Source organism: Sceloporus undulatus, chromosome 4, assembly GCF_019175285.1.
Source record: "Sceloporus undulatus isolate JIND9_A2432 ecotype Alabama chromosome 4, SceUnd_v1.1, whole genome shotgun sequence".
In the NCBI taxonomy this organism is placed as follows: domain Eukaryota; kingdom Metazoa; phylum Chordata; class Lepidosauria; order Squamata; family Phrynosomatidae; genus Sceloporus; species Sceloporus undulatus.
In genome coordinates this window covers 144,820,489-144,836,659 of record NC_056525.1, presented here as the reverse complement: position 1 = coordinate 144,836,659, position 16,171 = coordinate 144,820,489, and the positions used below count along the sequence as shown (strand labels likewise).

Below are 16,171 nucleotides of genomic sequence, written 5' to 3'. Positions count from 1 at the left end.
CAGCAGATTAACTTAATAAATGGATTCTTGATAAGTTAACACCTAACAGTCCATTGACACTACTGCATTTAGGCCATTATTGGTAAAACAAATCCTGGTACCCACAGCAATATTTGAACCCTATAGTAATGATGCAGTAGGGGTGCATTGTTCATCAATTTCTCAACTAGAGTTGAATTTGGTGTTCCTGATCTTTCAAGAAACTTATATGGGAAGAAAAACAGCATGTCAAAGGTTTCTGCAAACTGCAGGAAATCTTTTTTTGTTCCTGGCACAACATAGATTGCACAGTTTTTGAGAACTGTGAAAGAGTTTGAGAATCTGTATAGCTTTGTAGTCAAAATCTACATTCAGTTAGTGAAGTCATGGAACGGCAGAGAGGGCATGACTTCACGTCGTGATCCTTTCCAAGACAAAGCAGGCAGGATGAGTGTGGGTCTTGTACTGGGACCTTGCCCCCGCAAACGTCGCACTTCTTGAACGGAGGCGACATCAGGAACCGAAGCGAACAAATCCGAAGGGAAGAGCAAAGCGTAATCTAAAAACAGTCCGTAGGTCAAGCGAAGGAGAGGTCAGCAAAGTCGAAAAAACAGTCCAAATTGAAGCCAGAGATCCAAAACGAGAGAGAGCGAAGTTCCAATAGCACCAACGCGGCAGAAAAAAGGAACTGGGGAAAGAGCGGGAAGGCAGGGGCCTTATAAAGGGTGGGCTGAGTTACCGCCAAAAAGTTGCCTTTTAGTTGCAAAGTGTACTTTGCCCTGAGATTCTAGAAGTTCCGAGCAGCACTGCGCAGGCGCAGTAAAACCCATTTGTATGATTCGCAGAGACCACGAAGAAGAAAATGTAAAATTAAATTGCATAGTACAGTGGTGCCTCGGGTTACGAAATTAATTCGTTCCGCCGCCGCTTTTGTAACCCGAAAAGCATTCGCAAGCCGAAATGCCATAGGCGCTAATGGGGAAAAGCCGCGATTTCGTGCGAAAAAGCCGAAAAAAGCACCAAAAATTTTTTCGTAACCCGAAAAAAACATTCGTAACCCGGAACAATTATTTCCTATGGGATTTTTTCGTATCCCGGAAATTTCGTAACCTGGGTATTTCGTATCCCGGGGTACCACTGTATACTCCAATATCAATAAAGCAGAGCAGCATTTAGAACTGTCATTGCGGCCTTTGTTAATTTGAAAGTTGTGCAACCCAAACATTACGCAGAAGAAACTCACACCAATGCAACTGCACCGACATGTGAGTTTTGTGCAACATTGTTGTTTTTATGCACAACAGAAATATTGCACAACAGTAGCTATGTTGCACAAAAAGCAGCCATGCCATTTTGTTGTGCAACATTGTTGATTGTGTGAAACATTTTTGTTGAGCATTATTGTTTATTATGTTTTAAAAAGCAATTTTGTGCAAAACACAAATGTGGCTGTTTGAGAACAGTTCTTTTCATACTGAACGGTGGTTATCAGGGAAGGCTGGGTTAATTCTTAGGAGGAATGGCATACCTTTCAAGAAATTGCAATTTTCTGCATGGGAAACCCACTCAGTTTCTTGTCATTGTTTGTGTGTGGGAATCCTGAGTGCCTTGAAGCTATGGGACAACAAACCATTTCATTGTTCTCAACAACTGTCAGGACTTGGAGAACCTGATTATTTACCATCCCTATAATACAGCACTAGAATTATCATAACCTTTCCCCAAAGAGCTCAGAGCAGCATTTTCGCCACTAGCCTGCGTACTTTGGCCTTACAAATAGATAACCTTTGAACCCTCAAGCCTTAACCTACCATGCATGATCATAATAGACAGGTTACAAATTACAAATTTTCTTAAGTCAAACAAACATATTTAGATATTCACCAATATAAATTGTATTTGTTGCTTAATGAAAAATATATCTTGGGCATAGTCCAGCAGCACAGCAATAGACCTTAGTTCTGCTCACAAAGCTACAGCAGTCTTCCTTAAATGTTGTGTCCTCCATTCATGTCATTACTTTAATATTCACAGTCAGTTCAGAGGTTGCTATAGGCAGATTCCAGTCAGATTCAAACTAGCAAAATAATTCAGTTTTACTGTGCATTATCCTGTACACGTTTGACTTCATATAGTGTCACATTTAACTGTTATAATCTGCACCGAATGTGTATTGACAGCCACAGCATTTCCCCACCCCCTAAACTCACTTTAGGATAAAATGGTTTCATGTGATCACTGCATCAAGTTATTTTCAGTCACCCTAATGCAGTGACTCCACTTTATTTTTCCTTCCCACCATTCATTAAACCTATCAACCAGTAGCCTTTCTTATTTTCTGTTAATGTTACCACCTACCCTGCCCTCTCATTGAGTGGGTCCACATCCAATCCCATTTCCCCCTTTGTGCCCCAGTGAGTGATCATGAGTAATGGTGAATTTTAAAAATGTCTCCCAACACACACACATGGGCTGGAAGGTAGATGGTGCATGGACAGAGGGAGCAGGACAGGAGAGGAGATGAGGAGTGAGCTGGGGTGGGTGGGCAGTGTGCTGACAGGAGTGAGAGGAAGAGGGAAGGGACTGCTGGCTGCTGCTCTGGCAGATCCAGTGGCATCACTAGAGTACACAGTGGTTGAATATTAAGCAGTTTCATTCACCTTTTGCAACACTAGACTGGCTATTGTGCAAGGTAAGTAAAATTCCAGCTTTGGTCCAAAACATATAATTTATTGGTCACATTTAGAATCATTGAACCATAGCATCATAGAGTTGGAAAAGACCACAAGGGCCATCCAGTCCAACCCCTGCCATGCAGAACTCTCAATCAAAGCATCCCCGGCCATCCAGCCTCTGCTTAAAGACCTCTAAGGAAGCAGACTCCATCATTCCATCACTCTCCAAGGGACTGTGTTCCACCAGCCAGGTGTCCCCCATCCTGTATCTGAGCATTTCATTTTTCCACCTTAAGTGTGTCTGTGTTTCTTAAAGAAGTTGGGGTGATGCACATGAGGTGAATATAACTTGTCTCGAATGTGGTGCTCTATTACACAATGATAGAGTTGTTTGCGAGGTGATGGCAGCCTACTTATTGTTGTGTGTTTGCCTGATCGTGCAGTCCTATCCTTGCTTTTTATCCTTATTTTTTATAGACCGTCAATTTTTTATACTCTCCAATCTGTACATGAACCTATGTTGTGTTTTAAACTGGAATTTTGTAATCGTGCTGGCCAATTGGCCGTAATAAAGTTATATTTATATATATAACATGTCTATGCAAAACCATTGTGTAGTGTGATCTACTTCTTCACCATTGACCAAAAACACTGCTGATCATAATCAGTGAGGGAAAGAGAAGGAAGAACAAGCCAATTTGCTCAGCAGTGTCTCAGCCAAACAGGGCAAAATTTAGCAGTCAGCTGTGATAAGTTGACTCTGCTAGACCTCCCCCTGGTCAGTGCCATGGCAAAGCAAGGGATGATGCAAGCTGTTTGGCCAAGGTGCTGCTGAGCAACCGAGTTACCCTGCAGTTGCACCAACCATGCTATTTTACCCCATTTACTGGGAAAACAGATGGATTCCAATGCAGCAACTACTCAAGCCTCCCTCCATCTTTGATGAAAGAGACATTCCTCATGAATAGGAACCACAGTTAGGGTGGGTAGAAATCATATAATACAACTCCTCAGAATGTTAACAATAAAATGGAGAGAGTACACTCAGGGGAGGAATGCCACCCACCAATCTGTCTCAACCCCACCCCACCCACTGATGCCACAATGATAAAAAAATAAGGGGACAAAAAATTTTCTGGCAACTGTGAAGTAAAAAGTGACTTTTTCTAAATCGTGTTGAAGCCTAAACGAAGTCCTTTCACTGTGAAAGCGGTCAAACGTCTTGTGTTTCTAAAGCAACAGGATCGAGGTGGTTATGGGCTTTTTTGCTAGTGTTGATCCAGCTTCCAATAACTTACAGATGCTTTGACGACTCTTCTCTAATGTTCTGATTTTTATCTGTTCCCCTACGGGTTTTGAAAGAGTTTCTGCAAGACTTTTGTTCCTGCTTTTGCATTAAATGATCCATACATTTTCTCTTTTTGCAGTACTGTTCTTCCCTGACAGTCTTCCACAGCCTTGAAACCATCAAACTAACTAAATGAGCAATTTATTTATATTTAATTAAAACTGAGTCTAGTTTGCAGAAAGAAAGATATGGCACAGCATCTTTCCTGCAAGTTCTGTAATGCAAAGTTGTTATAAAAGTGTTCATTATATATTTTTTAATTCTTGGCAGCTGGATTCGATTATTTGTAGTCCCGATATCAAAACAGTAGGACTTCTTGGTTCAAAGACTACCTCTTTGTGGGAGAAGGTTCTTGTGGCCTTACCCAGTTCCCTGATGCTGCAAACAGAAAGATATTTATTAGGTTATGTTACATATAAAATGCTGGAGCAATTTTAAAACTATTTACAGACTAATCACATAATGTTTTATCCTACCTGATAGCAAGGAAAATCAGTGTTCATTATCCTTTGCTTTTAACTTTCCAGATGCTTACCATGTGGCAACTGTTAACAGACATAAAAGCTATCTGGAGCCCCAATGCATGAAAGCAAAAAACTTGAGTTCACATAGCTCTGTATTTATGACCCTGTGCAGCAGGCTCTGTGTAGTAATCTGGACATACTGCATGCCCAGGATCTACAAAATAATGCCTCTTCACAACAATTGTTTGACAAATTTTCAAGTGGCTACCACATGATTTATGCCCTTTTTTCTTACTCTCACAGATTGCTATTAGAATAAAAGACATAAAAACTGTAAAATGCTTATTGAGGAAATGATTGGTCATGCTTTCCCAAGCAAAATAAGATACTTGATTTTACAAATGGCCAATTCAATTTTCCATTTATAAGTTTGTAATAAGACAACTCTGTGGAATACAAATGAGATGCTGCAAATGCACTATGGTACATCATCAGGACACAACCCTGTTCAGAATGCCGTCTTCAGCTCTACACCTGTTTTCCAGGGGGACAAGAAAGATTTTTAAAAACCTAATGTATGCAATACAACTTTCTTTTAAAGTCTGAGACATCAGAATGAGTGTTGGTCTGCATGGTTGAGGCAATGTTATGAGCTTCAAGAACAAACCACAGCTTTATCCACATAATTATTTCAAAGAAGCTAGAAAATAGGTAAAAGGCAATACAGTGCCCTTCAAAGACTGAAACTTCAGAAGAAAAGCTTATTTAATTATTCTAGACACAATTATATTATTTCTTAGTCAAACCCAGCTCAAGCTGTGTATCCAGTTCCAAAGAGACCAGGATCAAGTGATGTCCTCCAAATACTGTTATATTACTAATAAGTAGACATCTGGTACTTACACTGAGATTTTCTAGGGCTGGTGTTGCTAACACTACTTTCAAAGGATGAATGGAAGTTGTGTATAGTCTCTTGCAAAATTTTTCTCTCTCGTCCCTGTTAAAAATAATAATTAAAACAGAAGGCAAATGTGTACTCGACATTTAAATATACCAAAACTATCATTAGTAAGAAAGACATTTCCACTTTACTCTTTGAGGATATATGTTGCCCCATGATGTTTAGAAAAGAGGATCAATTTACCTGTTACTGATGCTAATGGAAATAAGCTTTTTTACTCCAGTCTGTTTGTGGCACCCAATATTCTGGATCAAAGCTTAATAGCAATGTGATCAGGATTATACAACATCACAAATTTAAACACAGCCAATATACAGTATATGTACTGTGGCTTGCCAAGCCTATAACAAACTCAGTAGCTCTGCAAACCTACAGTCAACTGCATTTAGCAGCATCAGATAGAAAACTTTTGATTTGAGAACTACACTTGTCACACATTTGTTGCCCAAATGGAATTGAGAGTGATGTCTGGGTGGCAAGAACTTGTGGAGCTGGCCTCGCTTACATTGGGATCAGCCTAGAAACATTACAGCAGTGCTGTGGAATGAATCCATGGTCAGTGATGTGGACTTGAGTCGATTGACTTGAACTCATGTCAGACTCAACTTGCTTCAATTATTCAACTTAAACTCAATTCAGCAATAAATGATACACTGACTCGACTCATGAATTGTATATTTTTAGTGACCAACTTGTTGGCATCATTCACTTTGAGCAGCAGGCAAGACTCACCCTCCCAGAATAAAGGCAAGGGGGAGAGCAAGAGAAACCCTTCCCGATAAGAGCCTATCTCTTTAAGTGTCTTGCCAGAGAAGAAGGCAGGAAGAATGCCACGTAATGTACCCCTGCCAGAGTCTATGAAGGGAAAAGGCTACAGGATGGTGGTGGCAGCAGCTGACAAGTTTTTTCCAGAGGGAGAAGGAGATGCCATGGGCTCAGTATGGCTCTTGCCTTCACTTCTGTCCCAGCCCTGCACAAACACTGCAGCAGCTCCTGCAAAGCAAATGCTGGTGGGCCTACCCACTGTGGCCATCAAAAGTATCCTCAGTTTCCTTTCCTGGGATGAGACCAGCTTCGTCTGGTGAGGGGCCAGTTAAGGAGGAGGAAGAAGGGAGGGAGCTGCTGAGAAGGAGGAGGAGAAAGGAGGAAAAGGGAACATGGAATGGCTTGGCAGCAGTAGTGGTGCAGGGAGGTAGGGCTTCTGTGGCTGCGGCACACAGAATTGCACCACAGCAGTGAAGTGGTGGGTGCACTTGGCCCTTGCAGCAACTCTCCTAGCCTTCAGAGTCCTGCATGGCCATGGCTGTACAGGACCCAGAATGCAGTTGCCTGCTATCTCCAGGGTGTCACCTGGTGCAGTCCAAATCACCGTACCTCCCTACTGATGCCACTGCTTGGCAGGGTGAGGCTTTGGCGACATAGTGAGAAAGAGGCAAACATCCTTCCAGTTACCTTGTTTGCCCTCCCTTCCCCTCTTCAGTTTACAGATTAAGTCCTCTTCTCAGAATCAAATCAGAATGATTTCTCCCTTCTTTTCCCTTCTCCTTCTCCTCAAAGGCAGAAAAGGAACCAGGTCGCTTTTCTCAGAGGGCAATGGGCTTGAAGTAGCAGTTGAGGTTTGCTCATCAGCCTGTACCTGATGCACATTAGAGGAGCCTTTTAAAGCTTGGCTCCTCCAATGTCCAGTGGGAATAGCCTGCTGAGTAGGCCTCAGCCCCTCCCTCAGGCCCACTGCCTAATGCATTTGCTGTTCCCCTTTGAGAAAAGTGCCCCTCCTCCTTTTATTCTGTTTGTTAGCTCCCAGACATGAGACTTGACTTGAGACTTGGAGACTCAAATCTTTTACATCACTGCCCAGGGTAAAAAGGTTGATTCCATGCTGCAGATTCAAAAGGTCCAAATCTGCTTTCAGGGCAGCTCACTGCAACCTGCACATTTCTGACAAATATGGGCTTCATCTCTGGTGACATGACAGCTGCCACCATGATACTGCCAGAGTTTGTTCTCCTTTATTCTGATTTTAGACAAAATGCTTTCCAAAGTAAAATAAAAACAAAGGTTAAATACACTTGTCCTTTTTATCATTCGCGAGGCCAAGGCTTCCTCACTTCCCTTCTTACCAACATCTTTCCCCCAGCACCAGGGCCTGTAATTGGCCCCAGCCATTGAGACTTGCTTTCCCAGCAGTGCTTGGCACCTGGCAGGCACACTCACCGCCTCACCCTACCTTACCCCGCCCCCCCATGCTGCAGCCAATTGATGTATTGTGCACCCATTGGCTGAGGTGGAGGGGGCAGGGCATGCGCACACCAGGTCTGAGTGCCACTGGGAAAGCGAGTCCTGATGGTGACTGGGGCTGATTAGAGGCCCTGGCACTGGTGGGAAGATGCTGGTAAGAAAAGAAGGAGGGAGGGAAGGAATGATGGGAAGGAGGTAGGGAGGAAATTTCACAAATAGTCAAGTCTCATTGTCCCCAATGGCTGCCATTAGGGACAATGGGACTTAGAATCATAGAATCATAGCATCATAGAGTTGGAAGAGACATGACTATCTGCAAAATTTGGTATTCACGCCTCCCCACTGAACATATTCCCTGCGAATCCAGAGGGACAAGTGTACATGCTTCTGAATTATAAGATATTAAAAAATACCTTTCCTGCATTCAATTCCGAAATAGCTGCGAGAATTTGTTGTCTAGAACCATCAGTTTTAATTCCCAGTTCTTTTAAATCACCATCTGTAAGAGTAAGAAACGCTTCCATATCCACCTGTGAAAAAGAATTTCATAATTATATTATTTTTCTTCTAAATTATGCAGGTAAATGGTGGTATAAAGCAAAGGGAGTATTTGCACTCTCCCCTACATTTTGGCTTCAATCACTCTTAAGACCTCTAATGTTGTAACTTTTATTCCTTTCCACAGCCTGAAGATATGCTACTACAATTAATGCATCATAAATGACTAAAATATTAAACTCCTAGTGAGGGAGTGAAGGAACCTCTGGCTCTAAATGTATCTCTGTTATTAATGCAATAAGTGGCCTCATGCAAATGTCTCTCATCTTCACCTCCCCACATATGAAATATAGAGATAATAACTCCTTTCTTAACAGCATTGTTGTAGGGAATCACTGAGATAATATATGCAAAACATTTTGAGCACTCTAAAGCGTATTTCTATGTATGAATCTGTACAAGTCCTGCACATGCTTAACCATATGCAAATCAATATGGTTGATGAATTGATCAATATCACTTTTCTCTTTTTGTTTTTGTAATCAGATGCTTAAACATTAGGAAATTATATTTTAAATGTTGCATTAAAAGTGTGTTGAAATGTCTCATTTTACATGTATGGCTTATCACAACTAATACAATTGTTTCTACATCTCAATATTTTCCAAAGCTAGCATTAAAAGAAATCATAAGTGTAGTATACTTGGTGGACAAAATATCAAAGCAAACTATTTTTCTGAAAAACTAGAAAGGTTTATGTTACAGCAGAATATGCTTAATTGAACACCAAATGGTTGTTCTATTTCAGCTCAAAGGCACAATACACCATATGCCCAAAGCATTTAGACTTTTATTTGGGGAGCAATGACCTGGAAAAAACCTCTACAGACTCTTCCTTTGTGATCCTAAAATATCACTTACCTTCAATGGAACTAACTCAAGCACATGAGTGCATTTCTTAATGTATGTTTTGAAAACACACTGACTGCTCTTTTTTTAAAAAAAACAGACCTCCTTGCAATGTGTGGCATTTTCAAAAGACAGTAAAATCAAACATACTAGGTTTTGGTTTTTTTGTTTTGCCTTTGCCTTAGCAAGAGCTGTGAACATAACAGTTAGAAGAGAACTGAGCAGAAATGCACTCAACATGTCCTGAAGGCACACAATGCTCTAGAAACCTCCATTCTGAAAGGAAAGGAACGGATGTCAGGTCCCATCTAAAGCAGTAGAGCAGAAATAGGGAAACAGTAGCCTATGGGCTGTATTTGGCCCCCAGATGCATTTTTGTGCCCCAACTTCTGCAGTTCCTGCAAAGTCTCCCCCTGCATGTTCTCTCTCTCTCTCTCTCTCTCTCCAACACACAATTTTCCTTTTGTGTGTGTGAGAGAGAGAAAGCCACTTGAATTATGGTTAGAAGCAACTCCTTGAGGCTTCTGATGGGTACAAAGAGTGGTGGATAGGAACCTTCCATATCCACTCATCCACCAAAAAAGCAATTGGACATAAATAGAAATAGGAAGGATCATTTGGTTTGGGTTATGGCTATTCATCTGTTAACTTCTTTGGTCAAGTTGTCCTGTTAGGGGAGAGTTTCTGATGTAAACAAACAAACAAACAAAGGCCCCTGTGTCCTCCAAAGGCCCCTTATTGCCTCTGCTCTAGACTGTTTAGGATGTAGGTCTGGCACAAGTGTAGATGCCACATACGAGACAGCAGAGAAACTATAAAAAAAGTAAAGCAACTGATCATCCCTTATCCAATTAATTTTCAGGAGAAATATGAAAATGGCAGATATAACACAAGCCACACATTTTGTGTATACAGTCGCCCCTCTTAACTCGTGGATCTCAGATCCAGGCCCTCAATTACTTGCGGAGGGGTGACCTCTGCTATTTTCTATGGCGCGCATGCCCAGAGTGCACATCCAATCCGCACACACGGGAGCGCCTCCATTCAAGCCTATGAGCCTTGAATATGTGTGAGCCTCTGTTTTCGTGGGGGTGTCCGGAATGGATCCCCTGTGAAAATGGAGGACAAACTGTATATCTTAAACAATAGTAAAACCCAACTGAATACCAAGAGTTCGACTAAGACGCTGAAAATATATTCAGAAATACTGTCTTGCATTGTCTCCGTGCAGAAACAATAATGCTCATCTGTTTATCTGTCACTACTCTGTGTTTCTCTTTGAAAACATTGTTTCTGAAAAACCAGATAACAAGATTCAACAAGTCTCTGAAGAAAAGCAATAGTTTTTAAAAGTGCACACTATATCCTAGTGATTGTACATGGCCAGCATTTCAGCCAGACATGCACAAATGCATGGTTTCCCCCCCTCACACACAGAAACATAGATATTAACAAAAATCAAATAAAAAAGTTTAAATAAAACTTTACCTCCTGCTCTTCAAAAATAGGCTGATACTTCTCAAGTGAGAGTTTTTTAAGGATGCCTGTGAGTTCATCTTTAAATTAACAAAAGAAAAAAATTGAATTATTTGATTTTTGAAGGTTAAGAATCATAGATCTATTTTTTGAGATGAACATTCTGAACTAATCTTGGAAGAGGCAAAAATCATAGAGTAGTGTAACCATTAATTCTCCCATTAACCTGGAAATATTCAGCAATTTACATACAAAATAATCTGCTTGTTTAAAAATAAAACAAATAAAAATAAAATGGATCTTATGATTGCCTTTTATCGTTTCTTCACATTAATATGGGATCACCAGCACAGTACAGTGGTGCCTCGGGTTACGAAATTAATTCGTTCCGCGGCTAATTTCGTAACCCGAAAAACCTTCGTAACCCGAATTGCCATAGGCGCTAATGGGGGAAAAAGCCGCGGCTCTGCCGCGGCTCCATTTAAACAGCGCCGGCGTTTTTTCGTAACCCGAAAAAACGTTCGTAACCCGAAACAATAAATCCCTATGGGATTTTTTCGTATCCCGAAAAATTCGTAAGCTGGGTAATTCGTATCCCGAGGTACCACTGTATTCCTTAACTCCTCAGAGTACACACTAAGGCAGAAGGTTACCCTGTTGAGAATCAGGACTCCTGAGGGAGATGCTTATCCTGCAATTGCATTGTCCCAACTGTTTATCCTCCAGCAATGCTTAGCCTCCAGAAGCCCTGCCCCACTTACTTCACAATCACTATAAGCCATTCTTTTTTTAACTTTATTTACTTAAAAACAAATTTACAAACAGACTAAGACACAAGACCTAAAGACTTAATATAGAACATATCTAAAAACAACTTCCAAGTAACTTAGGGGCTGTACAGACTGGCTTGAAGCGCCGGTGTGTGAGCGGCATGGGGGCGTGACATTTGGAAGCCGCACGCCCTGATGCTGCCCCCACACTGGTGTCACACCTCCCGCCCAACTGGCGCCATCACAGCGCTCTTTTGGTGCGGCCTTTATATGAAGCATGCCGAAAGAAGCACTGAAAAGTGCTGCTGCAGTGGCAAAACCAGCTTTTTGCTAGCTCTAAAAGGAGCTGCATTTTGCCGTTTCTTTTAGAGCCAGCAAAACGCCGGATTAGGGCTGCAGTGTACGGATGCTGTGGCCATGATCTGGCGCTGAAAGGGACAGCGTGGAGCCACTGAGGGAGTCTCTTTTGCCCCTTAGTTCTTGCATATTTCTATTGCATCATCTGACTTTTGTTTCTCTTTATCACACTTCTTGTGCTCTTATCATTTTCTCTTCCAACATTTATGTCCTTATTTACAATCATTCTTTCCATATTTATAATCTGTCCTCTTTAAGCCCCATTTCCCATTAGTCACTTCTTTCTCTTTATGGGAGTACACATTTTGTTATAGCCCATTTTATCTGATTCATTATTTTTATAATCTGTTTTAATAATTCTTCCAAGAGGCTAGGTACAACCACAGTACAGCTCTTGTTAGCCTATATAAATCCAGTTTTCTGTTAATTAATATCACCTAGGAGAGCCAGGGTGGTGTAGTGGTTTTGGCTCTGGACTACAATTCTGGAGACTAAGGTTCAAATCTCCACTTGAGCATAAAAACCCACTGGGTGAACCTGAGCAAGTCACACTCTCTCACCTTCAGAGGATGACAATGGCAAACCACCTGTGAAGAGACTTGTCACGAAGACCCCATAATAGGTTTGTCTTAGGGTCGCCCTAAGTCAGAAATGACTTCAAAACACACAGCGACAAAATATCACCCAGAGCTAGGGTTCATTAGGAGTTGTCAAGTGTCTTATAAGAGAAATATTACTTGATTGGAATTTTAAAATCAATACAGGTTGAATATCCCTTATCTGGAATTCTGAAAGCCTTAATATTCCAAAATCGTGTACATGGATGACTTAGACAGTGACATTTTTATTTTCTGATGGGTCAATGTACACAAACATTTCATGCACAACATTCCCTTGATGGATGTCAGTTGTAATGGGTTAACTAGTGGCAGTGTAGAATCTTAGTATATAAAGAAGCATGACTGCTTGTTGTTCCTTTTAAAGAATCCTCCATATACTGAAAATTAGTATGTTAGTGAGAAGAGTTCTGTCCTAGCCTTAATATCCTAAAGCAGGTGTGTGTGTGTGCGCGCGCGTGCATGCGTGTATGAGAGCACAATAAAACAAACAAATCTACATTCTGAACTTGTACATCCGAGCAAGAGCTGCACACCATGTGACTCAGCTAAGCCTGGACCTACTCACCTTCATCAGTTAGAGTACCGCTGCTGGAACCACCACTACTTTTTCCTTGCCGATGAGAGGAAGAGACAGTAGACTCTGCACTTTGCACCTTGGGTGACAATGATGGTGATGGTGAAGGTGTGAGAGTTGGGGATGTGCTTTTGGAAGTAGAGGAATTCTCTGATGATGGCTTCTTCTTCACATCCAACTTCTGTTTTAGTCAACATATTAAAGGTATTCCTCTTATTAACTGTACAATGTGATGGATGTTTTTATAAAAGAAGAACTCTCGCATAAAGTACAGAACATCTTTATCTTGGATATTTTTATCTCCTTATATAAGTATACTTTAAGATAATTACTGTTCCCACTGTCTATATTTGGCAATTGGCTTTGTTGTAAGAAAAACAGGTGAATCACCTGGCTGGAATATGAAGACATGCCGGTTGCAAACTTTTAAAGAAACAGAAAAATTCCAGAAGCAAAAATATTTGTTGGAAGCCTGGGATCTACTTTGCTCTTCCAACTAACAGCATAGCTTTCTTTACAAACCAATTCTTATTCTGGAATACCAATATCAATAATTTTTAAGAACTAAAGTAGTTTGCTGACCCTGCTGAGTATATTTACAAATAATATTGATTAATAATAAATACAGTGAGAGTTTTGGACTTGCCCTTAAACTATTCTGGTTTTTCAAGAAAAACATGACTCGGTTAGGTAAACAGGCACAAGTTGGAACACAAAAAAGATTTAAATACACCATCAGCATACTTCTCTGCTGTGTGAAATCTACCAAGGAGGCATATTCTAGTTTAAAAGAAATAAACTGTAAAACCTTCAGAATATGTCCATTGATGATGGTCTGTGTACTTTCTACAGCAGGAGGAGAAGGTGAAGGAATTGAATCTACTGTTGGGCTTGGTTTTTGTTCTGATAAACCAGCAGCTTTTTTCCTTTGAGCTGCAATTTGAGACAAAACACTATCGGCACTTCCACCTGAAAAAAACATTTGTACATAAACATACAAAATTCAAATGGGTAGCAAGGTTTTTCTTCCAAATTAAAAAAGAATCCAACCACATTGCGACATTTTTAATTAAAACAAAATAAGTGTTATTTTATCTGAGGAAGAAATAACGTTGAGAAGTTAATGTGAGGAAGGCATACAACAAGATTAATTGTGTGCATGCATGTTTGTAGGTAAGAGAAACAAAAAGCCAGACTAGATGGTAATTATAAATGCACACTTGACATGTTTTTGTTAAGATAGCCAGTGTTATGTAGTACTTTGAATGTTGGTCTAGGATCCCAGGAGACAGGGTTTGAATTCATGTTCACTGATGGAAGCCCACTAGGTGACCTTAGGCAAATCACACTTTCTCAGCTTCAGAGGAAATCAATGCACATTCCTTTAAATAAATCTTAGTAATAAAATCCTATAATAGGGTTGCCATATGTCAGAAGGCATTTAAAAGGCACATAACAACATCTTTATTACCAGTCTGTGCCAGACTAAACAGCAATTTCAGGCGTATGACAAAAAGAAATCCAGGCAGAAATGCCATAGCTGGTAGTGAGGAGGAACACAAAGAAGCAAGAGTGGGAGCACGTTAAGGATAAGAAACATTAAGAGAAACTAGAAGAGTACAGAAACAAGATCTAAAAAAAAGCAGGCAAGTCAAGTTTATGCAGGCAAAGACTAAAGTGAGGCAGAGCCAGGTTGTTGACATCTTCCTGTTTTCTTTTTACTAAGGTGACTGAAAAGGCCTGATAAATTAATTCAAAGGTTAAAAGCTGTGCATTGTATATACAGTATTATTATACTTACTTACTATGGCTTCAGGCACTGCCTTTCGAAGCATATGGCCAATGAAGGCAGTGCAAGTGGGGCTCCTTGCTCCTGTGATGTCTCATTCATCTGATACCTCCATTGTTTCCTAATAACTCTGTTTTGCCTACTATTCCATCCACATTTGCTATTCCCTGAGTTTTCTATTAAAAGGTGTGATGGAATATGTGTTCATATTGAACTATATTGTAGAAAAAAGACATTATATTATTGTGAATTGAAACTGGAGGCAACAGCTCAGGTTGGTGGATTTCAGGATTTTAATCAGAGTGAAGTAGTTCCTACCAATTTAAAGGCTTCCCATCAGCGATGTAGACTTTGCTTGAATAGTTAAGTCAGTTCAAATATTACACTCTCACACACGCATATATCTATCTTAATATTTCGTTTAAATATCTATAGCTATAAGCACCTGATTTATTATGCATTTCTCCACCATGTCTGTTAACTCCTGAAATGCTGTTGGATCCACCAGAAGAGTGAGGGGAATGGTTGAAATTACTGGAGTTGGAAGGTGTAGGAGGTCTTCTTGCAAAGGCTGACAGTTTAATGGGCCTGGCATTTCTAGTTAAGGATCCCTGGAAGAAGAAAAAGAATACAGGTATAATATTTGACTAGTATTTTCAAAAGGAGGTATTAAATGCTAATTAACTTTTATGTAGATTCAAACAGGAAGAGGAGTGTCAGAGCAATAGCAGGGAACAGCACAGAAGTAAGAGTCAGTCATGTAATCTTTAATTTCATGACCTTGTTTTAGGAGAAACTGGAAAGCTAGAGTACCACTGGAGTTACAGCAGGTCTGAAATCAATCCATGGACTTCTAGACTCTAATCCATAAACGTCTAAGAAGTTCTTTGAGCAGCCTTTAGTGATGGTCAAATTCTCCACAGCTCAAATCATAACTGTATTACCAATTGAATGTGCAGACATTTGACAATAATACTGACTCCCCCAGCAGTTCTGAACTGACTTCCATTCCCCTACTTGTAGTAGAAAGCAGCAGTGAAAGTGGGTACTGGTAACACTGGCACCTATCACACATGTGATGGTTGCCATTCCAAATAAAATTTATATTGCCATGGTACAGTTCCTACAATGTATGCCTAGTCATCTGGAGTCTGAAACCATTTACTGTAGGGTGGGACATGTCACACTCCCTCAGCCTCAGGGGAAGATGAAGGCAAACCCCCTCTGAACAAATCTTGCCAACAAAACCCTGTGATAGGTTTGCCTAAGGTTTGTCATAAGTCAGAAAGGACTTTAAGCCATAACAACAACAGGAGAAATGAAAAAGCAGTATCAGTCTGAAGATTGGCAAAACTAAAATTGGCTAGCTCAATTGTTCTTGAGACAAAAAAAAATTTCTTTCCTGAATAGCTGGAGCCTAGCCACTATCCTCTCTCAGCCTCTTGTCCAAGACTCCTGTGAGGATAAAGTTGGAGAATGAAAGTCATGTAGGAAGACAGGAAGGATATAAATT

General features: G+C 40.5%; 1 protein-coding gene across 1 annotated transcript in view; it reads right to left on the bottom strand.

Moving 5' to 3' along the window:
• Window positions 1–1,850: 1,850 nt before the first annotated feature.
• The window catches only part of ANKS6 (ankyrin repeat and sterile alpha motif domain containing 6), a 35,900-nt gene continuing 21,579 nt past the window's right edge, over window positions 1,851–16,171 (bottom strand). Inside the window, exons 10-16 of the mRNA XM_042464145.1 lie at window positions 15,104–15,269; window positions 13,678–13,838; window positions 12,861–13,050; window positions 10,561–10,628; window positions 8,079–8,195; window positions 5,370–5,463; window positions 1,851–4,380 (exon numbers count right to left, since the gene is read on the bottom strand). Of these exons, the coding sequence (XP_042320079.1) occupies window positions 4,331–4,380; window positions 5,370–5,463; window positions 8,079–8,195; window positions 10,561–10,628; window positions 12,861–13,050; window positions 13,678–13,838; window positions 15,104–15,269 (846 nt within the window). The 3' untranslated portion in view covers window positions 1,851–4,330. The remainder of the gene's footprint in view (window positions 4,381–5,369; window positions 5,464–8,078; window positions 8,196–10,560; window positions 10,629–12,860; window positions 13,051–13,677; window positions 13,839–15,103; window positions 15,270–16,171) is intronic.